The sequence below is a fragment of the Carassius gibelio genome, chromosome A13 (genome assembly GCF_023724105.1).
Source record: "Carassius gibelio isolate Cgi1373 ecotype wild population from Czech Republic chromosome A13, carGib1.2-hapl.c, whole genome shotgun sequence".
In the NCBI taxonomy this organism is placed as follows: domain Eukaryota; kingdom Metazoa; phylum Chordata; class Actinopteri; order Cypriniformes; family Cyprinidae; genus Carassius; species Carassius gibelio.
In genome coordinates, this window is record NC_068383.1 from 14,044,002 (window position 1) to 14,069,114 (window position 25,113).

Consider the following 25,113-nt stretch of genomic DNA (forward strand, 5'->3'; position numbering starts at 1 on the left):
TACTGCTGTTTTATAATATTAGCAATGAGACTTGAATAGAAAACTGCAGTGTAAGACTCAGTGAGGTAGCGTTTTTCAGTCTTTGTCGTAATGTGTGTGGCGTGATGGGTTCTGAAAAAAAAAATCCTGACTCATTTTCCAAACACAGCACTTTTCTCAGCTGTGCTGCTTGTGGAAAAGTCTACAACAGTTCCAGAAATGATCCATCAGCCTGGAATAAAGTTGCATTTTGCATGCGTGTGTGTGTCTAAAGTTTGCAAAGACCAAGAAGTTTCACAAAGCAGTGTTTTTTTTTATTTATTTTTTAATATAACACATATGTGCAATTATGAGTTTTGACCCTTTGCTTTGTTTTCCCATTTACATTTATGAACTGGTTGCTTGTGTGTTTTGTGATGTGTCTTATTAATCTCTGTCTGTTGTTGTGGTCTTCAGAGATCTCGTTCCGGGTCTGGCAGTGTGGAGGGAGTCTGGAGATCATTCCCTGCAGTCGAGTCGGTCATGTCTTCAGGAAACAGCATCCATACACTTTCCCAGGGGGCAGCGGAACTGTTTTTGCCAGGTGTCCACCGAATTATATTATGTAATCATTTGAAAGTATGGGATTAGTTTTTTTTTTTTCTTTTTAAGAAATTAATACGTTTATCCAGAAAAGATGCAATAAACTGAACTGTATTATTTTGTAGTGTAGTGTTTTGTATTGCATTACTTTTTATATTATGTTACATAATATGGTGTGGTTATTCCAGAGTTAGAGTTTGCGTTATCCAGTTTATAATCACCGTTTCAGGATAGATAACTGTAGTCAGGATTGTTGTAACCCTGCTAGATGTTGTATTCCTGTGTATCCAGATTGAGAATTGTTAGAGTAGCTAACGAACACAATTCTTATTATTCTTTAGTTTTACGATTGCTCAAGCAACATGAGTCCTTTCTGGTTCATGTACTCCACCCAGTGGGTGAATGCAGTACTGCAGTCGGTGATATGTGAGCTGTTGTGAGGTAGTGCAGTTGAAATATAAAGTGGCATTTTCATAGTTATAAAACACCCAGTAATGTGCCGCAGAAGATCTGTTATTATTGAAGTTAGATTAAGCAAAAATGTAAACATGTTATTGTCATTAGCAGAACATTAGTGTCTCTATATAAAATCTACTTTTATTCTCATCTGCTTGTGTTTGTCTTTGCAGGAACACAAGGCGAGCGGCAGAGGTTTGGATGGATGATTTTAAGAACTTCTACTACGCTGCTGTGCCCTCAGCCCGTAATGTACCCTATGGCAAGTAAGTGTTTATTTGTCTTAATTTAGAAATATTGCTAAGGGAAAGGTTTGGAATATAGAAGAGCACATTTGCTTTCTTCAACATGAGAAGAAGCTCATTTCTCACTGCCAAGGCCACGAGAGGCCATGAATTTGAGACTTGGCTAGTTTCTGTTTCTGTTTTGAACCTCCAGATGAACTCCATATGACTAGGTTTCCTCTTTAATTGCAGCATTCAGAGCAGGCTGGAAATGAAGAAGAGGTTGGGCTGCAAACCATTTAAATGGTACCTGGAGAACGTCTATCCTGAGCTACGGTGAGTGTCTGACCTGAGCTTAATAAAAATAGCTGTTGGATCACTTTGGCCCCGTTTACACCTGCTTTTTTGTGTTCTGTGCTTAAATATGTATGAGCTGTTTGTTTTTCTGTACAAGACTGGCTGTTTTAAACCTTTTGTTTGGAACAATGATTGATGAAGTGTGAACACGGCCTTTAACTCGTTCTTATGATGTTTAAATGTGCAGGCAGTTTTTAAATCTAGCCATGTACATTTTAAGTAAATAAGCTTTTATTAAAGCCCACTACCAGTAGTGCAGGTGGCATAGTTGGTACCTAACTGGTTGTTTCTGTCTTGTTTAGGGTCCCTGATCATCAGGACATAGCCTTTGGAGCATTACAACAGGGTCAGAACTGTCTGGACACACTGGGACACTTTGCTGATGGTGTGGTGGGGGTGTACGAGTGCCACAACGCAGGGGGCAATCAGGTACCAATCCGATCTCAGGTACTGGACAGTCTTATGTCAGGTGTGGCAGCAGAGCACTGGGTGATGGATTCGGCAGTGACTTTGGGTCAGTTTAGAGGAACTTGTGAAGGGTGAATGATGTAGAGATGAGGGCCACACAGTAGTTTCTAGAGTCACTGTAAACCCTAATAAATTCACACAACTCCAAAAATATTTTGTAACAGATTACACAAAAATATTTAAAGATGTTTTTAAATGTTTTAAGTTTACATAAAATATTACATTTCCAGTTGCCTTAAATTGTCTTATAAATATTGATATTTCTCAACTTATAATTAGAGAGTAATCCACTCAAAATCTTCTCTTTTTCAACTCGTATAATGTGGGAAATACACTCAAATTTAGTCTTTCGCTGTCCATCCTCAACCTAACCACAGGCTCTACTCTTCACCACAACGGTAACACTACAAATCCAACATAACAAAAACCCTAAATTCTAACATAACACAACATTTAAGTAATAACTTATGTCCCTCTATGTTAATCTTGTGTAAAATCACACAAAATAAGACTTTATTTCTACATTTATTTTCCTTGTCTTCTGATGCAAAGCATGCTGGGAACTAGAAAACAAAATCATTTCAAGTTCACCTTACTACAAAAGTTAGTTTTCAGAACTTATATAAATTAAGTCCAATTAACTTATTTGAGTATAATTAACTAATTTCATTTAATTTCACTGTTCGGTTTTACAGTGTTACTTTACCCACGTTAATCGTGACACGTCTGAGGGGTTTAAAGGGTTCATCACACTTCTACATATTTGAATATGAACAATAAATATATAATATAATGTAGCGTAATATAATGACTAGTTTATATATATTTATATTTTATATATATTTTTTTATTTTTTTATATATATATTTTTTTTCTAATTTATCTATATATTTATTTGATCAAAAATACAGTGCAACAGTAATATTGTACAGTGTTATTAGATTTTAAATGAATTGTAATATACTTTAAAATGCTATGATAACAAAGTTGAAATTTTCAGCATCCATCACTTGAGTCTTCAATGTCACATGATCCTTCAGAAATCGATTCATTCTAATATTCAGAATTCTTATACTTATTATAAGTAATGTGGATGTTATATTAATTAAGATTTATATATCATTATATATTAATAAACTACTTTTTGTTATTTTCACCATTTTAAACACTTTTGTATCTTAATATGAGCTCACAAAAATGACATAATTATAAATAAAATTGCAGCATGTTTTTGGGTGGATTATAGCATATCACACACTACATAGAAAACTTACCCATGTACATTTCTGAAAATACCTTCCTCTCACCAAGCCGTTTTTATGTTGAAAGGTACAATTTGTAAGATATTTGCAGTAAAATATCCAAAAACCACTAGGCTAGTGATATATATTTTGTCCAGCTGATTACTTACAATATCTCAGAAGACAACAAATCCCATCATTCCAAGCTCCTCTTTAGCATTATCAAACCACACGATTGTTATTGTTTTGGTAGTGCGCCCTCTAGTGGCAGGTCCGACAACCTGTACCTTTAAGTTCCTGTGTAGATTTATGTTGGTGTATTTTTTGCAAATGCTCCCTGCTTACCATGTTCCTAATGAACAGGAATGGGCCCTGACTAAAGACAAATCAGTCAAACACATGGACCTGTGCCTGACGGTGGTGGATCGCACCGCTGGCTCACAGATCAAACTGCAGGGCTGCAGGGAGAACGACAGCAGACAGGTGAGCATGCTGTGCTCAAAGCAGGGGTTTAGAGGAGACGCCGCTGCTCAGATTTTCAACATCATCATCATTATGTTTCCTTTGCAGAAATGGGAGCAGATCGACAACAACTCCAAACTGCGGCATGTGGGTAGCAATCTGTGCTTGGACAGCCGGAGCGCGCGGAGCGGCGGCCTGACGGTGGAGGTGTGCAGCCCGTCGCTCACCCAGCAGTGGAAGTTCACTCTCAACCTCCAGCCGTAGCTTGTCACGCCAATCTCAGCCCTCCCATTCTCGCCCTCGGACAGCCCGTGCTGGGCATGCACTCGCCCCTCAGAGATAATCGCTGCCCGGATACAGACTCAGGGCCGCCACGATGCGGTTCAGTGGTCCTCGAGGGCCACGGGGCAATGAAAACACAAACAAGATGATGAATATTTCCATCTAACTATATACCTCACTGTTTCATCTGTTGTCCAGCTCTTGGAAGTGAATCTTAAGTGTCTAAACTTTATCGAAACCGATTTGGGATTTTTTTTTTCTTTCTTGTTTTCCGATGCAAAGGATCTGTTTTTCTTCTTTCCTAATTTTCACCTTTTCATGTCTCATTTTCTTGAATTCCAGGATTTTTTTTTTTTTTTTACTACAATGGACATCTTTTGTTGTTTTATTTTTTTAAGTCACGTTACCAAAATTGTTGAATGTAAACGACATGTTGTACGGAGGCTCCCTTCATGCGCTGTGATTGGACTGGATTCTAGTTTGGGTTTGGTTTAATTTCTGAGCTCATGGGATTGAGGGGAGGGCTCGTTTTTTGTGTGCACCATCTCTTAGACTGTGGAGGACAGCAGCAGCCTTGTTTTTTCGGCTCGCGGTGCTCATGCAAAAAGAGCAGAAAAAAAAGAAAGACCTTTTTTGTTGTTTTCTAGATTCTGTTAAATTGTTAATCTGTTTCTGTTAAAGGTGCAATGTGTAAAGATTCAAGCTGCTTCCCTTAAGGGCCCCTGGTGTGTTCTGAAGGAGAACGAGACATTGTATAGAGCGTGACTGCTTGATTCACATACTGTAGCACTGGCTGCTAACAAATCAGTATCTAAAACATGTCTTCAAACACCAACAACTGTTTCTCAGCCACATTTGTCACACTATTCATTTATTTCTTAATTCTATGTAGCCTTTTTTTCTTCGCCAAGTGTATTATGTCAAGTAATGATGTTAATAACCTGGTAACTCCAAGCAGAGGCTGATCAGAAGCTTTTGTCCTGCTTTCTTGGGTTTCGAGCAAAGATGGATGTGTATTACTCCTCATCTTTGTGCAGTACATGATCTGGATCATATCATGGGCATTAGGAAAGCTTCTTTCCTGCATCCTTTAAGTCCTGGATGTTTTCCTCTCAAGATCAGTTATGATCCTCAGCAGCTGTGGCCAAACATGGCACATTATATCACTACTTGAGCATCCTCTTTCTATGGTTAAAAGTTGCTGCCTTTGTTATCCATGATACTGTAAGGAAAGTGTGTGTGTGTGTGTGAATGGGTTTCTAAGCAGCTTTCAAAGAAGTGTGCATTAGAGAAGCATCTGAACTCACAAAGAAGAAGCGTAACACTGTTTGTGAGTGTCCTTTTAATTAGCATCTTAGTCATGCCCCAGAAATACTTTTTCACATCCAAACCTTGTGAATCTTTATGGTACTTCAGTTGATTTTAACAGAACTAGTGTTACTGTAAATCCAACAGACAAAAAAGCCTGTGATATGTGAAACAGATCAGTTAACCCACCTGCATTTCATGTATAATGCCGTAGCAGTTCTGACTAACTTATTGTAGGCTAGGGAATCCTGACTAAATGAGTCCCTGACTGGCTTTCAGTCAACTCTCCTCATGTATCAGCAGTAAGTGTTATGTTAATCTTAGACTTGTATATGTTGGGTTTGTCTGCACCACCCTGTATTGTCCTATAAATAACAGTTCTCCATCAGGGAGTATGAAGACGGCAAAAGTCTTGACGTTTCAGAGTCTGGGTGGAGATTGTGTGGCCTTTAGGAAGAAAATCGGTCCACCTACCTGCATTTTGTTCTCTGCATCCTGTAGCTTCTTGGGGTTCCTGTAGTCAATGATTTTTCTGGACAGGAAAGCAGAGGTAGATGTGGACTGCACTTTTGCCATAGTGAATCACGCCACCTTTCTCCAGTTTAGAAGAAGCCAATGAAATGATGTAAAGTTTGGGCTTTGAATGATGGGCTTTTTAAAGAACTCAACCAAATTCAGAGCAATACATTATGGCTAATTTTTGGAATTGGATGAAATGTTTACATTAGCACAGTGTGCCAAAGTCTGTTTGACTGAAACATGGAAACGCTTCTATTCCAGACTAGGACAGTTTCATAGTAAATGAAGGACATGTGACCCCACCTTTTATGTCTCTTTGGTTTCCTTAAAAGCCAGTTTTAGAAAGATCTTGATGTTGCATTAAATGGCAAAGGGAAACCGCATGGGGTCAACAGTAATAGTGTATATGTGTGTATATACAGTATGTATGTCCATGCATGTACAGTTACACATTCAGTTGCAATTATAGTGATTTGGTCAACTGTACAGCGCTTGTATTTGTTCATTGTTTTATAGATATTGCAAAAGTTTAAATGACGGAAAATAATTAACTTAAAAAAAAATAAAAAAAATTAAATAATATACATATCAAGTGTCCCAAGTGTTTTCACGTATGGTGCATTAACAAAACTAATTAAATATTTTTGCATCAAAATGCGATATACTTCTAGGACCCTCAGAATTTTTGTATTGTTATTTGTATTTAGTGTATTGCACTAAAAAAAGTGTTTAATAAGTGAATATTAAATGCAGTACAAATTACAGTTTATATATATATATATATATATATATATATATATATATATATATATATATATAACATTTAATATAATATATAAATATATACATTTAAAGAATCTTATTCTTTCTTTGACAAACAAATCTTGCCTTTAAATCTATTATTTTAATTTACAGCTTTACTGTAATGAGAATTTCAGGACAGAAAGTGCATATGTCCTAAAAATGTCACAATATAAAAAAGAAAAAAGTAACTAGGGTTCCAATAGTACTTATAGAGAGAGATCTTTTCTTTTTCTTTTTGATAAAAAAAAAAAAAAAACTGACCTGGACAATTATTTGTGAGATTCTAGTAATAGTGCAATGAATGTTGCAACCAGTTACTGTTGGGGGAAAAAAGTATGTATAAATAACATTTATTAGTGTGCAAATTGGTGTTAACTCACATAGACGAAGAGAGGTGAAGCACGGGTCAGTCTGATAACTGGACATACAGTGAAGGTGAACATTACAGATAACACGTAAACTCTTACATACACCTGAATCATTTCAACATTCACAGTGAGAAGACAAGTGAAGGAACACCAAGCATTAAACGGCAAGACACAGCACACTCACAACATCCATACATGAAAACAGATACATGTCCAACAGGGGACCAGATATTGAGGAATTTGTTCCAGTCAGTGAGACTGTATAGTTGTCATAGCGGATTTGTTATTAAAAGAACAGTTTGTTTTTACCTGCTATAATGCCACACAAAGCTGGCCCTAAAATATAGCACAATGTTAGTGGCAGAAACTTTGCTTATTGGAAGATTTTATTCGAATGTACTGCACTAGCAAGGGCTTTAATTAAAAGTCTCGGTTCTGGTTTACAGATTATGTTCTTGGCAGAGAGGTTGATAGCACCCGGTCTGTTCTCCTACATTATACTGCACTACACTAGATGTTGTAGTTACAAAACCCTGAGGTCACCCTAGATAAGGTCAAACATCTCTCTAACGCCATTACACTTCACTGTCTGCCTGATTCAAATAATTAATTAATTCCCACTGAAGTGCAGATCGAACCCAGAAGATGTTCTGGAAAACACGGATATACAATCTCAAAATCATCTGCTGCATTTTATATTAGATAAGCACAGGTGCCAGTTTTCGCCTGAAGGGTATTTGTTAGTATATTGACTACAGTATGTAGATAACTAGTGCAAAAATATTACAATGAAGTGAAATCAAACTTTGCATCATTCATGACCAAAAATAAAAAATTATGTTTATGAGCACACCTATATAATATATAATGCAACATTGCTTCTGTATTAATTTAAAAGAGATGCAGGTATAAAATATGGCATATATATATACTTTTGTTTTGTACAGATTTGTATAGACTGAATGTGAAGCCTTAAAATAATGTTTTAAGTGATGTGCAGTGATAAACATCCTAATTGGTTTGTTAGTGTGCAGCGTTTCACTCAGTACAAAGAAAAACAGCCAGTGATGGCACAGTAAATAAGAAATGAAAAGCCAAGGAAATAAGCATGGCGAGTAAATCATGACAAATTCTCTTACAATAGTACATCTGTCCTTTACAGTGCTCGTTATCTAGTATGAGTATACCACAGGGATACAGTGGGAGATGTCAGACTAAAAATATTACCTGAGGGAAATTAATCTGATTCAGTTCTTTGAAGGAACAAATTATGCCACTGCGACTGTACCGTCATTACCAAGGTTACAGCATAGCAACACGGAGAATTGATCTCTTGAATTGATCTTTTGATATCTTCTGGAACAGTAAAAGACCTCATAAATCCACCTGCTTACAGGTAGAGAGACATTCTAGTTCAAGTCTTTTATAATTACATTATTCATCATATCATTATTTTCTTTCTGTTTTTCCAATTCATTTGTAAATGCATCCATGCCCCTAGATAATCAATTTAAAATGACACATAATAAAAATATATAAATTAATTATTAGAAATAATATTTACATAATTTTTTGGTATACTACTGTATATTGGGCCCTTTTCCTACATTCATCATAATTGAACAAAGGATCTGGATATTAATAAAAGACAGGTAAAGGAGTTAATATGTTATATTGAATACAGATTTGATGGGAAATCTATTATTGGGAACATTATTTAAAATCTGCAAATCCTACTTCGGAGACTTTTATGAATCCTGACCGCTACTTCTGAGTGCAAAAACGACTGAGAAGCACAGTAGTGTTGCCACAATTCACCTCCAGTGTCATCTGTGTCACTAATGTTGTTGCCTTTAAAAAGAAAAAAAAAACAAGAGTCATAAAGATCATCAATATTAAGTGATAGAAAATAGAAAAAAGCCCAGGTATTTTGGAGAACATGTATACGAATTTCTGTGATTTAACGTGTGAATTGCATTACATTCTCATTTTGCTGATAAAACACCTCAATCACAGAGTATATACAGTATATTTATCAGTGCTGAATGTTGGATATGCTGCTCACAAACATTGTACCTCAGGGTTCACAACTTTGACAACACTATTAATGGTAAAATCATTGCACATCTACAAAGGGCACATTTCCGTGTTTCTCATGCAGTAAGTGTTACAGTGAGATATGTACATTAGTCCTGTAGTATCAAATGGGATCTTAAAAGTGAGTTTAAATGGCAAATGTCCCTTTGTCAACCAAACTTGGCACATTTAGTCTTATGCAGAGGGTCTGTTCACTCATAATGACCATGAAGTGTAGAAAGCAAGTGTGTAGGAGTATGTTATTATGGGTGGGTTTGAGACAGCATGCGGTTTCTTTCACTGAGTGGGTGAGCAGTCATCCATCTCCAGGAGCTCCTTAACCAGCCTCTCGCCGAACTGTGCCCGGCTGTAGCGTTTGACGTGGTAGGCGTCTGACATCTTGTAAAGAATATAGGCATTGTTGATGGTGATGCTGATGGTCAGCCAAAACACCTGTTGCCAGGTCTTATTAGGCTTGTGGAAAATGAAGTACCTAGTTGGAAAAACATGAGTTGAGTGTACTATAAAATGCATGTACATGTCCAAAAGGTTCATTGTAAAACTGAATTGATTGGTCAAACTCACTTGCTGTACTTGTCATCATATTTGCAGATGTAACTGAGGTGCGCAGCAAAGGCCTCCACAGCAAGGGGGCATGGGATTTCTCCACTCTTCCTCTTAATGATCACCCCTACGACAATCCGGGCAGAAATGTCAATCACAATTAGAAGACAAGAGGATATAACATCTGACATTAAGGAACGACACTTCAGTTTTCTGCTGCATCCTAGCAACGAGATCTTCTGCTGTGTTAGTAGCATGAATCATGCCTTTACTGATCACAAGAATAAATGTAGATTTAAACAATTTTACTGAACACCAAATTATTGTATTTCTACTTGATTTCAAATTCTGTATTGAACTGGCCACAAACCACAGGAAGTTAAATTGGAATTTTAATCGGAATAACAAGTCATTTTATTTCTACTTTCTTACATTCAAATTAGAGTTCTGCATTCTGTGTGCAACCTCAGTTTACATTCTGGAACTGGAAAAGAATATAAAAGGCAGTCTCAGTTCAATTTTGAATGGCACAAAGCTTTGGTAAGCATCCTTCTTGTGTAATCACTCATCATATAACTTATGTATCATCTTCTACATTTTAATATGAGTCACGTGTAATTAAATTTGAATCAAAAACTTGATGTCACTTAAACATAATCAGTAAGAAGTCCCAGTCATTAGAGTCATTAGATCTGTACCATTATGAACCATGTGATATTGTCAGCATACAATTAACTGCCATCTGTTGCAATCAGTAGTAATCTACTGCTCATTAGAGCACAAACTACTGTCTTCCTCACGAGTGCCTGTGGCATGTAAAATTACAATGCAGGCACTTTTTGAGAATTCAAATGGGCTATTTTGAGTCCTAAAGGCAATGGGGAAATGAATGGAAATATTTTTTATAGACTGTGGACTTACAAAGTGTCTAAAAGTTGAGGCTGAATACCAGTAGGATGATAATTTTAGTTCAGGTTATAGAAAACCTGGCAGAGATTTAGCACCGAGTTTTCAATGAAACTGTATAGCCCAATTAATCAAAAGTGACACCTGCTCTCAAAGAGGAGCATGAAAAGCTTTTACTATATAAATGTATTATTTCAGTGAATGAAATATAAGTCATAATTTAATCTCCCTTCTGCCTGTCATTTGTTTACCATATAGATATAGCTAGATATACCTTTCGAGAATGTTAAGTGCTTTGAACGCTTAATGCATACATTTAATTTTCGATTGGATTGTACTAAAAAGTAGAATAAGGATTGAATCGATAAAACATATTTTATTTGCAACTCAGTGCTTTATATCACTCACTAATGAAAATGCCTAGTATCAGCACTAACATTTCTCATGTGAGGCTGCTGTCAGAATGGAATTAAGGCTTATTGAAGACCAGCGCAATACAATGAGGCTTTGCCTTTTATATTCCTTTGATGTGCACAACATCCACTTAATCAGCGTAAAACCAATCTAAGCTTACACTGCTATAGTGAAGATGCTCTTGGGAGGTGTTTCTGATGCAGCTTGCGAGTGTCATTAGTAGTTTGCATGTTTCCTTTTTAGTGCTGACAATCGAATACATTTTTAATCTAATTAATTACATGATGTAATTAATCGAATTAATCACGAATTAAATTTGTTTGTGAAAATATCCCCAAAAGGTAAGCAATTATTGCGTATTGTGTTAAATGAGAAAAATATCAAGTAGACATTACCAAAGGTATACCTTTAAAATTAAATATTTTATACAATGGGATATAAAATAATTTAATTTTAAACATCTCCACTGTGTGCATAGAATGAAAGTCACTGGTTACCAGCAGTCTTCAAAATATCTTCTTTTATGTTCCATAAAAGAAAGCCAGTCATACAGTTTTGAAACGACATGAGGGTGAGTAAATTATGTCAAAATGTTTTTTTTTTTGTTTTTGTTTTTTGTTTTTGGTGAACTATCCTCTTTTAATGGAAATATATTTAATAATTAAATTTATTTTATATTATATTATATTATATTATATTATATTATATTATATTATATTATATTATATTATATTATATTATTTGGATTATATTATTATATATTTGTATAATAATAATAATAATAATAAACTATTATAATAATATTTATTTTTATGAAATGATACTCTAAACAAGAAACTAAAACTGCCAGTAGGTGGCGGTAAATGTCTTAATGAGTAAGTAATTGCGTCATTCATTCATTCCATTAGTTCAAATGGCTGATTCATTCAGAAGCAGACGACTGCTGTGCTGCTTGCAGTACACAAAAGTTCTACTGTGGCTTCATAGGTAATATTTTCACTGGAAAAATTTAGCAAAAATACACAATATTGTGTTTACAATATATCACAATATTACATTTTTATTCACTGAACTGTTTTATAAAATCACATTGGCACTCATTGATATCACTTGTGTGATATCACTTATTAAATATGAGACAAAAACTCACACAGGGAAATTTTTTCCCCAATCTCTTGAATTTATTGAATGTGTGGGCAGTGAGTTGTTACCCTGCATCGTGTGTGTCAAATCAACAGTTCAAATGTTAGCAGTGTAAGATGACGTACAGGTCTGGGCTGGGGCGGGTGTGTTAACGGCGTACAAAAAACCTTTAGCATTATTTCTTCATAACTAACTATTTAATTAACGCCTTAAATTGGCAGCCCTATTTCTTTTATTATAAACTCTCAAAACTGCTTCATTAAAGCAAGAAGAAACACATCATCTGACTTTCCTGTGTGTTTCTTACCTTCTTTAGTGGGAGGGTAGGCATTTGTGAGGAACCTGAAGTTGCCTTTGTTGTACCAGTTGATTATTGACAAATTTCCTCTCATCTTAATGTGAGACTGGCCACGTTGCTGAGGAGACTCGGTATTGATCAGCATTGACTGAGGAAGACCTGTGCAATCGCTCTTCCTGGTGCTCAACAACCCGCAGCAGTAGATGCCTGCAGGAGAGGGAATGTATTATCCAGCAGGCTGAGAATGAATATTGTATGGCACAACAAGTGTTCACATTTGAATGCTGATCGGATGAATATAGGTCACATGAATAGACCCCTGAATGTGTGATCTATGAAGCTGTGAGCTGATGTCTTCTCCATAGCACTGCCAGATGCTAAAGCCTCTCTGAAAGTGGCCTAGAAATCTGATTGAGATATTATTCTTCCTCCCCGCATTGTAAAGGGGACAATTGTGTGAATAAACATTCCTTGAAGACTTTCTTCTCCATCCTACATACTTATGCAACGGACAGAGAAGTATTTAGCTATGTGTCACTATGTAGCTAAATCATCTCAGCTATGATTATAGCAATAAAATAGATAATTATGCTAAATAATGATAAAATTAGAAAACTAGCTATAAACAGCTTAGCTTTTGATGTGCTGGATCATAAATTATTGTTGGAAAAATGTAAATGTTATACATTTACTTCTCAAACTGTGCATTGGTTTAAAAGTTATCTGACTATTAGGAGGCAATGTGTATTTTTATAATGGTAGTTATTTGGAAGTGAAGAGTTGCAATGTGGTGTGTTCCTCAAGGAAGCTCTCTAGGACCATTGTTATTTACTATTTTTACCAAGGATTTTCCTTTGGTTTTAAAGCATGCAAAGGCAGTTATGTATGCAGATGATACAACATTATATCTACAAGCGACATAAATTTATAAATTATCTGTGGATTTAGATGAGGAGTTAAAGTGGGTAAGGAATAATAAGATGGTCCTAAATTTGACAAAAACTAAAAGTATTGTGTTTGGATCAAATTCTAAACTTAAACTTAAACAACAATTAAATTTGTCTGTAAAGAGTGTGCCTATTGAACAGGTAGAGGAAGTTAGACTTCTTGGAGTTATTCTAGATTAGTAGTTAGAGTGGTTAAAACCGATAGAAAATATGGTAGTAGTTATGGGAAGAAGTCTATCAGTTATTAAGAGATGTGCAAACAATGGTTCTTACTCATTTAGACTACTGTCTAGTGGTATGGTTGAGTGCATCAAGTAAAGATTTAGAAAAATGAACAGTTCTGCTGGATTCAGTTCAGTGAAGGATTCTTTGGACTTCTTAAAATCAGATAACTTGTCTCTTACAGCATTCATCAAAAGAACTGACTCATAATAGTAATTTATGAATCAGACATGTTGTATGGTGTTTTTGCTTGCAGCCCACTAGGCCAATTCAATAGAAATTAATTTATTTCCATTATTAAAAGAATTCAAAAATACATATGTTTTATGCAAAAATAAATATGATTTTCTTTGTTGTGGCACTTAATTGTAAAGTTGCAATAATAATATAAAAAAAATCACAATGTAGTATTTCACAATGTTAACTAAAAAAAAAATCTACACTGCTTTGAAAACCACCGAGCTACTGTCACGCTATTGAAAATCACTACTTTTAGTGAATTACTCCCTAAATACTACAGAACAGAACAGTACTGTATGAGAATGAATGAGGCTATGTATGAAACTGATATAATAAAAATTATATTTCATCCAATTATGACCTAGTTCTCTAATAATGTGGAATGTTTTGATTCAAATGTAGAGAGAGAGAAAAAAAAAGAAGCTGGCCACTAGCCTTATCCACTCTAGCTGTTAAAATTCACTCCTTCCAGTCCAGCTGGAGGCTTTCAAATAATCTTTAAGTATAAAAAACGCGTTTACTATGAGAACTCAAGGTCAAATTCCTCTCACTTTCCCCATTTATTCCTTGCCACAGGATGCTGTCACCACGTAATTAAAAACTGCAGGGGATGAGGAACATCAGATGGAGAGAGGATTTAAGAGAAGGGGAGAAAAAAGAAGCAAAGGCAGAAGTAGAGCAGATAAGGATGCAGAACTGACAGATGCAGCACTGTTGCACATGAGTTACAGCACCTACCCTGTTTCTCAAACTCCTGAAACAAGTTTAGACTTGTGATGCTTGGGCCAGTGAAGATGATTGCATTACGGCCAGCCAGATTCTGACAGAGCTGCTTGGCCACCAGACTGTGAAGCTGGGGTTTATTTTTCAACGTGTCTAAACCATCTGGACCTGGACCCTCTTTCAGATGGACATAGATCTGGTAAGGAAGACAGAATTTAAAGCTGCTTAAACAATCAAATCAGAATTGACATTATTTACTTTCCCTAACGAAAATAATTATTCATTGATTATTTACATTTCACTGGATACTATGGTGAATGATTTGGCATTCTTATATGTGGTGCCCTCTTTTTACTATCTAATTGATATCTTATTTCTATCTAATCGATCTAATCTTTTTCTTAAACTTCAAAATTCATTATGATTTCAAAGGTGAGAATGTTTTTTATTTATTTAATGCTTTTATTCAGCAAAGATGCATTAATTTCATCAAAAGTGACAGTAAAAACATTTATAATGTTACTTAATATATCGGTTTCAAATAAATGCTGTTCTTTTGAACTTTTTATTCAAAAGTATCCTGAAAAACGATAACAGTTTCCACAAAAATGTTCTAAAAATTTATAGTAATAAAGCAATGTTTCTTAAGCAGAAAATCAGCTTATTAGAATGACTTCTGAAGGATTGTGTGACACTGAAGACTTCAGAAATGGCTGATGAAAATTCAGTTTTGTCATTACAGGAATTAATTACTTTAAACTGTATTACTACTTCACAATATTACTGTTTTAATGTATTTTGACCACATAAATGCAGCCTTAGTGAACATAAGAGATGCATTTCAAAAACATTAAAACATTTTTAAAAACAAATCTTACAGACCCTAAACTTTTGAACTGAAGTGTACAATACATAAAAAATATAATAAGTATAAATATAGGAGGCTCATAGCAGTTATTTTCTCTAACAGGCACAGACCAAGAGAAGAGTGCAATTATGTTAAGTGGTCTGGGCTTTCGTTTTCTTTGTTGACTCTATAAATGATATTTTATTCCATCTGGTAATGTGCTTCTCAGTAGTCATTTCTTTCTAATTCTAATTAATTTGCATCAAAAAATATCAGAGAATTGTGTAAAATTGATATGTGTCAACAGAGTATAGTAAAATATTTTCAATGAATTCATATTTTTGGTATGTTTCTCATTAGAAACAACGTGACGTAACATCTTGGGGCAATTGATGCATTTTTTGTCCTCCTGTGTTTTCCCTGTGGGAGCGCGTGTGCATTCACCTGACAGATGAAACCAGTGGAGCTGCACTGTCGCACCCACAGGCTGAACTTTCTCTTCTTCCTCTTGCGCAGCTCCCTCTCTGTACATGTGGTAATGAACACGGGGTCCTCATCAATCAAGGGCTCATGGAGGACCTGAGGGAAAGCAGCATGTCTCATATGAAAATTCCACCATGATAACACTTCGAACACATCATTTGTCAATGCAAAGTTGCTTTTCAAACTTTTTATGTTCCCTGCAGGAGGTTCATGCTGAAATCTTGATAAAAATCCTGGGAAAAGATGCTGGCTTGTCAAGTCAAGTATGATAGATCCGTTAAACCTAAGCAACTATGTTCCCTATAGATATCATAATATGTTTATTTTGTGTTTGACTGAATAAACCCTCTGTCAGAGCTGAAACAGTTAAACAGGGCATGTGTGGCTCTGCTGAATGCATTACTGTTTCCCATTAGGGGATAAGAACCAGAACCAGGGGATAAGTAGGCTGGTTGGCACACATTGTCAAGGTGATATAACCATGGCACTGGGAGATGTGAGAGACACAGATGGTGTTTAGTTTCCTCATGGCAGGCGAGTAATTGAGGGTGTCTTGAGATGGGTCACATAAAGGCCTCATGAAATGCAAATATCAAGCTAAAATGTAGGTTAATGACAACCATAAAAGGATAGTTCACCAGCATTAGAGGGTCTCATGCTGGTTAATAAATATACATTTAAATTTAAATTCTGAAGTAAACTATCACTTTAATATGAATAAGTTGTACTGTAAGTGTCAAAGCTGACAACCTATTCCACCATGACAGATTATTAATTTTACTTAAAGTACAAAACTATAATTATGATTAATGGGGTTTTCAAAGGGCAGGAGTTCAAATGAACTTAATTAGAATCAGAAAAAGCTTTATTGCAGGTGTGTTTATGTTGTGGAGTAAAGGCGTTGCACAATGTATTTTTTTATATATATGCATGATCACGTTTAATTGCTGTTTTTTTCTTTGGAGTGAATTGTTTTTCTTTCGTGTGGATTTGCTGTGTGGATTTGCTGTGTTTGTATCTGGAAAACAGTTCCCTATAGCCACACCTCTATTCCTGATAGATTAATGAACTAATAAGTGATGGATACTGGGCGGAGCGGGTGATTTGTTCCCTTATAAAAGGACGTAACAGTGACTGACGGGGTGGTGGCAGCATTGTGTATTCGTAACTGAAGTCAACACAGTGAGTGAGAAATCACGTTGTGCCTGCATCAGAGCGTGAGTGTTTGTGTTTCACTCATGTTGAGACGGCCTATGGCTATGAGAGACTGCAGCACATGGTAGACGAGTGACCACAACGTTGACGATTCACGGAGCACTGTTGGAGTAGCAGCGTGTGAGACGGGCTGAGGGCCGGCTGCGAGGGCTTACCGGGAGTTTTGGGAGACGATAAGAAAACGACGTGGTTCTTCTGCCGTGAACACATTGGACTGGATAGCAGGGTTGCTGTCCAGTCATGCAGTGAGTACGCTCTGACTTCCACCTTGCGGTGCGCCTATCCAATTTAATTTATTGCCTCATAACGGACGAAAACCATCCTGTTGTGTATAATTGTACCTGAGTGACATCTTGAATCGGCCGATATTGTTAAGGAAGTTTTAGTTGTATTTAATACGTTTTTTTAAACTGTTGATGTGAATTGGACATCGTATGCTGGCAGTTTTTTCCTCTTGTCTTCCAGCATCGGGCTGATACTGATCTCTATGTGTGACTGAGTGTTAACGGACAGCTGCTGTAATACTGAGGTTTAGTAGAGACTGAGTTAAACCCTGCCCTCGAGCTGAAGATCTGGACTTTGGACTTGCTGGTTGTTTGATAAATTTGATGTTTTTCTTGTAACTAATTTTATGGTAATAAATTGTTCTACTGTGCATTTCTGGGTGTTGGTTTCCACTGTTCCCTCCTCCGATAAAGAACCTGTGTTTAATATTGGGTTCCTGGGGTCTTAGTTTCGACTCTAGGTGGCGTAGTCGGCTACAAAAGTTAAATGTTATAGACCCATTCGGCCGCTGACATTTACACATACGAGGAATTTGTTTTGGTGACAGAAGCTTCCACTGCACAAACAGAATGACAGTGACAAGACTAGAAACAGATGATGAGGGAATAAAAATAGGATAAGTAAATAGTAAATAACAAACAAAATATAAAGAAATGTATACAATATACAAAGTAGACAACAAATTTTATTTATGTGCACAGGTGTGATATGTTCAAATGCAAGGACATGTAAAAAGAGGTATGTGTGTTAAATAAATAAATGTATAAATAGTGTTGTGTATTACACATTTATTGCCAAGTTAACTGTCCATGAGATGGATTGCCTGAGGGAAGAAACTGTTTTTATGCCTGGCCATTCTGGGGCTTAGAGCTCTATAATGCTGACCAGACAGCAAAAGTTCAAAGAGGAAGTGGCCTGGGTGTGAGTGGTCCAGAACGACTTTGCCAGCTCTTCTACTTACTCTAAAATAGAGCAGTTCTTGAAGAGTGGCGAGGGTTGTACCAGTGATTTGCTCAGCAGTCCAGACTATCTGCTGCAATCTTCTAATGTCTGGTTTGGTAGCTGAGCTGAAGCAGACAGTTATAAAAGTGCAGTGCGGATTCAGAGACTGCAGAGTAGAATTGCATCAGCAGCTCCTGTGGCAGGTTGAACTTCCTCAGCTGGCAAAGGAAGTACAGCCTCTGCTGTGCCTTCTTGACCATGGAGTCTATGTGGAACTCCCACTTCAGGTCCTGAGAGATGGTGGTGCCCAGGAACTTGAATGACCCCACTGTTGTTACAGTGCTGTTCATGTTCAAATGTGCTGTCATCTGCGAACATCAGGAGCTTGACAGAGGGGTCTCTAGGTGTGCAGTCGTAGGTGTAGAGGGAGAAGAGCAGTGGGGAGACAACACACCCCTGGGGGGCACCAGTGTTGATGGTGTGGGTGCTGGATGAGAATTCTCCCAGACTCACTAGCTGCTGGTGGTACAGAGAACTGTGACTGTTTAATCAGGAGAGTATCCGGGATGATAGTGGTGGAGCTGAAGTCCACAAACCGGATCCTCACGTAAGTACCTGGTCTGTTCAGATGTTGTACAATCTAATATTGACTGCATCATCCACAGACTTGTTTGCTCGATAAGCAAACTGCAGGGGGCCCAGCAAGAATCAAGTGATAGCACCAAATCATAAGAAAGAGAATTGCTACTTTTCTCAAGGGAAATTTCAATTTAATTTTATTTAATTTGTCTTGTTGTATAACTGAATATGTCACACTTTCCCTCATACTAAATTACACAATCAGTCACTCAATAAATAAATATATACATGTATATTCAGTGTATTCTCACATTCTAGCCTCTAGTTATACTGGCCAAGATGAATCAAGGGGGAAATAGACAAAAACAAGTTACTAAAAGAAATCCCTGATGTCTGTTTTTAAAAGATGGATGTACCCGAGACGCATTATACCCTGTGAATTATTCATACTGTTTGAAAACAATGTCTTGGGGAAGTGCAAATCGTTTATTCTAATTGCATGTCAGGCCTTTAATTTGACCGAATGTAATAAATATGTTTCACTTTTGCTGAATAATGGACTGCTCAGATTCTAGCTCATATTTCAAGATTACTTCTCACAACTCAGTTCCAATTTTATATTCAATCTGAAAGGCAGAAGCACAGATCATTGAATCCACCGAAAACTCATTTTCCAAATGAAGAGAGAAAAAAACAGAACAAATGTAGGAGGCTAACTTGGCACAGCTGTGCTCATTTAGAAGTCTTCTTGTCATTTAACAGTAAACTCCCTGGTGTTAACATTACATTTGAATGTCTGACACAGTGAGTTCATAATTATTGTTATTTTATCTAACAGAAGACTACATTTAAAGTGAGATTTGGTGGTATTAGATTAATAGAATTTACAATTACTCTCTATAAGATGATAGCACTCTGAATCAGATATCTGACTTCATTGTTTATCATATTTATTTAACACAATTTTGATTTAAAATAGGGGTGTCGATTTAACATGTTAGCATTGGATAAATCATTATATAAAAAATGTATGCATTTAGAAGCTTTTCTCTAAATTAATTGCTATTACTATGATTAAGTAATCAGCATATAATATACACTACTGTTTAAAAGTTTAGGGTCAGTCAGATGACCCTACTGAAAATGTTTTAGAAATACAAAGTAAGTCTTTCATGCTAACCAAGGCTGAATTGATTTGATCAAAAATACAGTAAAAACAGTAATATTGTGAAATAATATTACAATTCAGAAATCATTCTATATTACCAGAGCTGAAAACAGCTGTGCTGTTTAATATTTTTGTGGAAACCGTAATATTTTTTTCTCAAGACTCTTTAATGAATAGACAGCATTTTTTTTGGTAAAATTATATGTCTGTCACAATTTAATTCATCCTTGCTGAGTAAAAGCATTCATTTCTTAAAAAAAAATAATTATTACTGACCCCAAACTGTTGAACAGAAGCATAATTAATATATTTAATTCACGTTCCTTATTAAATTTAATTAAAATGTTGTCATTAATCACTTGTCCCAAGTCTCTGTTTTTATCCAAAATATCTTAAATTGTGTTTCGAAGATGAAAAAAAAACGTTTAAGGGTTTGGAACGACATGGGTTAATGATTAATGACAAAATTTTCATTTTGGGGTGAAGTATCCCTTTAATTCAATAATAGTTGAATTACATATATATACATGTTATATATCAAATTATAAATATGTAATTCAACTATTATTGAACTAAAGGGAAATAATTAAAGGGATTTTTTTTTTTTTAATCATAAGTTCCAGACATAATAAAACTAAACTGGGTAGATGAAGATATGGAACCTGAGGGACTTACAAAAGAGTAAAAAGTATAAAAGGTCAAAATGTTGTTTTCTAAGCTTTTGAATAACTCAGAATGTCTTTAAGGGCTTGAGGTATTCATGCCTTTAATTGTAGCATTTCAGAACTAGCGTTTTACTAGTTTGTTTTCAGTCTATGTATCTTACATATTAGGATTCAAAGGTCAAAAGATTTTGAGTATTGCATTCAGCAGCTCTAAAAAGTTGCAGATGTTATAAAAAGCCTTCAGACCTCTCAATGGCACCACAAAGCTCACAGCCTGGGGACATGTGACAGGACTCCAGGCTCTCCCAGACAGCAGAACGTGCTCTGATTTCAGCCCCAAACCCACTTTCTACTGGCACGGTAATTGAATATGTCTGCTAGTCCTAGTTTCCAAAAAGTTAATGTGAAGCGTTGGTTTGTGCACTTTCTCTTTGTACCTTCAACATACTGGTTACTGCTAAGTGACTATTGAGTGATTTCTACATTGAATTAAAGTATGATCTTTACCTGTGTCTGTGAGGGCCTGAAGGACGAGGCAAAGCTCTGCTGGAGAGAGTCCAGGAAGGGTTGGATCTTATAGAGGCCCTGACTGCCACCTTGGCTGGAGCGGAAGGCTACGATGTGGAAGTACTTGAGGATCTTCTCGAACCGTGCCTGGCTCATCTTGAGCGCGATGCTGCGGTTACTGAAGAATCCACTGCTCCAGATGCTCAGCACTGACTCGCAACGGTTCACGCTAGTAGAAGTTACATAGCCCAGAAAGGCCTTCATCTCAGTCAGCGTCACATTGGTCCATCCTTCATCGCTGCCAAAGCGCTCCTGGTACTTCTTGGCATACATGTTGGTCTGGGTCACCATGTTCTGAATGACGTTGTCAGGGACAAACAACTGGAAGAAGTCCATGGCTGTGGCAGTGGCAGGAATTCTCTGTGTCGGACCTAATAAAATGAAAGGTAAGTTTAACAGAATAGTATTTTAATTCTTTCATTTCTTATTTAACCAGGGATGATTTTACCAGGCAGTTGCTCTGTATGCGTCATTTCTTGACTGATGATTGCAGAGAAAAATGCAAGAACTACTGCATCATTTTATGTTTCACAAAGCAAGTTATTTTGAATAAATAAATAAAAAAGTTGAAAATCTCTCAAATAAATCCAATGAAATGCATAATATGCAGCTGATTCACAAAAGAGCTATCTTTCAATAAAAACAATTGTATGTCAGTATTTCTTCTAAATAATTATGCTACATTTCAGTGCTTATAATTATGGAATTAGTTATGTTGACCTAAAAAAAATATATAGACCTTATATAAGAATCACAGTCAGGCTAGAGTGTTGTGCTAGACATTTACCTTTATAAAAACAGCACTGACAGCTCGCTCTGATGAAACATTGTTTGTCAGTATCCACAAGTGTCACATCTTATTAAATGACCCATGACATTAAAAAGCCAAATGTCTGTGGACTGACTTTGTGTATCTTTCATGCATCATTTTGCAGCTTGTGCCAAAGCGAAGGCAGCAACCAGATGGCCCACTTTCCCCCCATGGTGACAGACAGAACTTTCTGAGCAAATACGACGGAAAGATCTGTCACTTATCAACAGTAACGAATCTACTCAACTTGGAAAATGTTCAAACCACAACAAGAAAGAACATTCCATGCAAATAAGGATAATTTCTTCTAGAAACATTATTGTTGCATTTTAATGTATTTCTCAGTATGTTTTGGTTCATTAAACATCATTTAATAGCATCAATCTTCCATTTTTTCATTACTGTGCAATGAAAGCTCTTTATATGACATTTAACATCACACACGAACATGCATCATTTAAAGATGCTCTTGGGTCACTTTGAGTGAAATGAAGCATGATATTGGTATCAGTCTATCGATCCACATGTCACGCAGTCATGGTCTGTACAGTAAGCAATGCCAAGTAGTCTCTTCACTCTTGTTAATGACAATATTTAGACTGCCATTAAATGGCAATTAGAGCAGAGCATATGAAATAACCTTGCTAGAAAAAAAAACACATTTTGTTTTTTCAGGCAGAAATGATTTCCGGCACATTATGTAACCGACAGTATTTACAAGTCTGTCTGGCATTAGCAGATTATTATATCTATCTATGATTCAGGGAGAAATATAGAACTTCAATATTGTGTGGCTGAAATTGAAAAAGAGCCATTCTCTTTCTCTCTCCTATTCATTCATTAAAGGAGTGCATTTTCATTTAATTGTCACAATAGGCCTATACCTTTATTTATTTATTTTATTTCTTTACTCTGTATAACTGGACTCCAGTCATGAATCATTTCATTTCATATTTTATTTCATAATAAGAGAAAATAGAAAACCGTTCATTTAATACTTTGTGACATACTGCAAATCGTTCAATATCTTTTACATTTAGCAGGTTTGATCACATTTCTGTGTCATGACTTTAATGGAATAGCTTTTTTTTATTTTCACAAGAAGTTAATTGATAGCTGGAGTCATGAGGATTATAAATATACAATAAATATGTAATATATAATACATTTATATATTAATAATAATAATAATATATAAATGTATCCAAATCATGCACAGCATCGTTTAACTGTTAAATAAATGAATAAACCATTAAGCGACTAACAGTCAGTCAGTCGTGCGCTTGGATAAAATGTGGTGACCCTTTGCATGAAAGGCATTATTAAAATCTCTTAAAATGAGATGAAGCCACCTACCGTACACTGACAGTGAACTGAATACTAATTCAAACTGGCGACTGTCTGAAAGGAATGTTAAGGATTTTATCCTACAACAAACTATTGGGTCTGACTTGTGCATGGTTTTAGTTTACTTTTTTTCTTTTTGTCCTTAATCTCATAAATCTTTTCATATTTGTTCTCTCTCTATGGTCTTAATTGCCACTTGCTGGATATGTGCATAGTACATCACTTCATAAAAAAGCATTAACTCCAAGTGTAAATCTCCTAGAAGCTATAATCTAACAACTTTAAAGTGTGAATTTCTCAGAAATAAGAGCCTCCTCTCATCTGCCAATGCAAATGATCCTCCTACCCTGATAGAGAGCTAATCATACTCATAATCACAGCTGCTCTGAGTCTGGCAGAGATTAGACACTGGAAGCATCCTCAACTGGACTGAAAAACCAAATTTGGCATGCTATCTCAGTTCCTATTTTCTCTTCCCCCTCTATGTACAGGATTTCAAAGAGCTAGTTAAAAATCACCCCTGATCCATATTTGAAGGAATTCTGTCATCTGTTGGAGCCATCTGATGAGAGAGATCAAAGAAAATCAATGTAGTCATCAGAGTCCCATCTGTGAGCTTAATTACTTGTCGAGCATGCAGGCCTCTCAAGGATGATGAAGCTGAATTGCATATACATGAGGTTCGATCATCATATGCCTAACTTACCATGCGTGTCCTGATAGTGGGGCACACTGAGGTTCTGTAGCGAGTCGCTCCAGCCCTCCTCCTGCGCCTGCCCGTTGGAGACTGAACCGGGGGGACCGCAGCTTTGACCCCTAGTTTCACCTGCTCTGGCATCGTCCGGGTTCGTCTCCGTGTAGTTATCCGAATTTGAATCTCCTGATGTACTGTAAAAGGGGTTTTCGCTGCTGTCGTCTCCCGACTCCCCGAACACATCATCGGAAATCTGCAGGCTCTCGTAGCGAGATCGCGCTTCCTCGAGAAGCGAGAGTCCTTTCCTTTCACACTCCGCCATCGTTTGTCAGTCCCGACGTAGAGCTGCTACACCCGGCGAGATTCGGCATGCAAATGATCTCCTTAAAAGCGTCAAATCCAGCATGCAGTCTGTTCCACCAAGTCCCTCTGCGTGCGTGCGTGTCGCGGTCCTCTGCGCGAGATGCAGCGGGCGCAGGTCTCAGTAGCGGCGTGGAAACAAAGGTGAACGCCGCGGGAGCTGTCCGTCCTGTCTGGTGCTGAAATACTCCCAGTCCCGCGGGCTGCACCCCACAACTGACCGCTCCACAAACGATCTGTGCATCCGGGTTGGGCGGGCTCCCCTCGCTGTGGAGAGTGACTGAATGAATCTCCGGCTTCCTTGGAAATCACCTGACTCGGTCTCCCTGCACTGCCCAATGGGATTAACCTCTGAATGAATCATAGATATTAGAGACACGAATTATATTTGCTCTGTCATAGAGTTAAAATGCCTTGTGGGCGTATTTATACTTTCCAGTTTAAATATAAGCTGCAATAGCATCAAACGAGATCCAGTTAGACGTTTTAAAAATTAAAGCAATTTATATGATACAATGGTAAATGTTTTTTTTTTTTTTTTTTTATAAAACAAACCTAATATAAAAT

At 36.6% G+C, this 25,113-nt stretch overlaps 2 protein-coding genes and 1 long non-coding RNA gene across 5 annotated transcripts in view; 2 read left to right on the plus strand and 1 right to left on the minus strand.

Moving 5' to 3' along the window:
• LOC128026236 (polypeptide N-acetylgalactosaminyltransferase 2) overlaps window positions 1-6,466 on the plus strand; it is a 64,774-nt gene extending 58,308 nt beyond the window's left edge. Inside the window, exons 11-16 of one of the 2 annotated variants that reach the window (XM_052613106.1) lie at window positions 436-562; window positions 1,191-1,283; window positions 1,494-1,577; window positions 1,901-2,027; window positions 3,671-3,790; window positions 3,878-6,466. In XM_052613106.1, the coding sequence (XP_052469066.1) occupies window positions 436-562; window positions 1,191-1,283; window positions 1,494-1,577; window positions 1,901-2,027; window positions 3,671-3,790; window positions 3,878-4,033 (707 nt within the window). In that variant the 3' untranslated portion in view covers window positions 4,034-6,466. Of the gene's footprint in view, window positions 1-435; window positions 563-1,190; window positions 1,284-1,493; window positions 1,578-1,900; window positions 2,046-3,670; window positions 3,791-3,877 lie in introns of both variants that reach the window. The other variant, XM_052613105.1, reaches the window with a different exon arrangement.
• A 534-nt stretch (window positions 6,467-7,000) lies between these two features.
• On the minus strand, window positions 7,001-24,903 carry LOC128026238 (piggyBac transposable element-derived protein 5-like). Of its 2 annotated transcripts, XM_052613108.1 has the most exons (8): window positions 24,199-24,290; window positions 24,011-24,054; window positions 21,275-21,705; window positions 15,875-16,009; window positions 14,599-14,779; window positions 12,461-12,658; window positions 9,712-9,817; window positions 7,001-9,619 (listed from the first exon to the last, which is right to left on the minus strand). In XM_052613108.1, the coding sequence occupies exons 2-8, from the start codon at window positions 24,039-24,041 to the stop codon at window positions 9,424-9,426; spliced, it is 1,278 nt and encodes a 425-aa protein (XP_052469068.1). In that variant the 5' UTR covers window positions 24,042-24,054; window positions 24,199-24,290; the 3' UTR covers window positions 7,001-9,423. The 2 variants fall into 2 exon arrangements, with proteins under 2 accessions (XP_052469068.1, XP_052469067.1); XM_052613107.1 differs by lacking the exon at window positions 24,011-24,054 and having other exon boundaries at window positions 24,199-24,903.
• Window positions 21,572-22,524, plus strand: LOC128026240 (uncharacterized). Its single transcript, XR_008186373.1, has 2 exons — window positions 21,572-21,720; window positions 22,270-22,524. It is a non-coding gene; the product is annotated as an uncharacterized LOC128026240 (long non-coding RNA).
• Window positions 24,904-25,113: the final 210 nt, after the last annotated feature.

Excerpts from the sequence above, each read along its gene's own strand:
- LOC128026238 (XM_052613107.1), bottom strand. The coding sequence starts at position 24,508 with ATGGCGGAGTGTGAAAGGAAAGGACTCTCGCTTCTCGAGGAAGCGCGA. Across the intron at positions 16,010-21,274 it reads TCAGGCCCTCACAGACACAG|GTCCTCCATGAGCCCTTGAT; the intron begins GTAAAGATCATA and ends GCTTTCCCTCAG. Across the intron at positions 12,659-14,598 it reads TCAGGAGTTTGAGAAACAGG|GCATCTACTGCTGCGGGTTG; the intron begins GTAGGTGCTGTA and ends CCTCTCCTGCAG.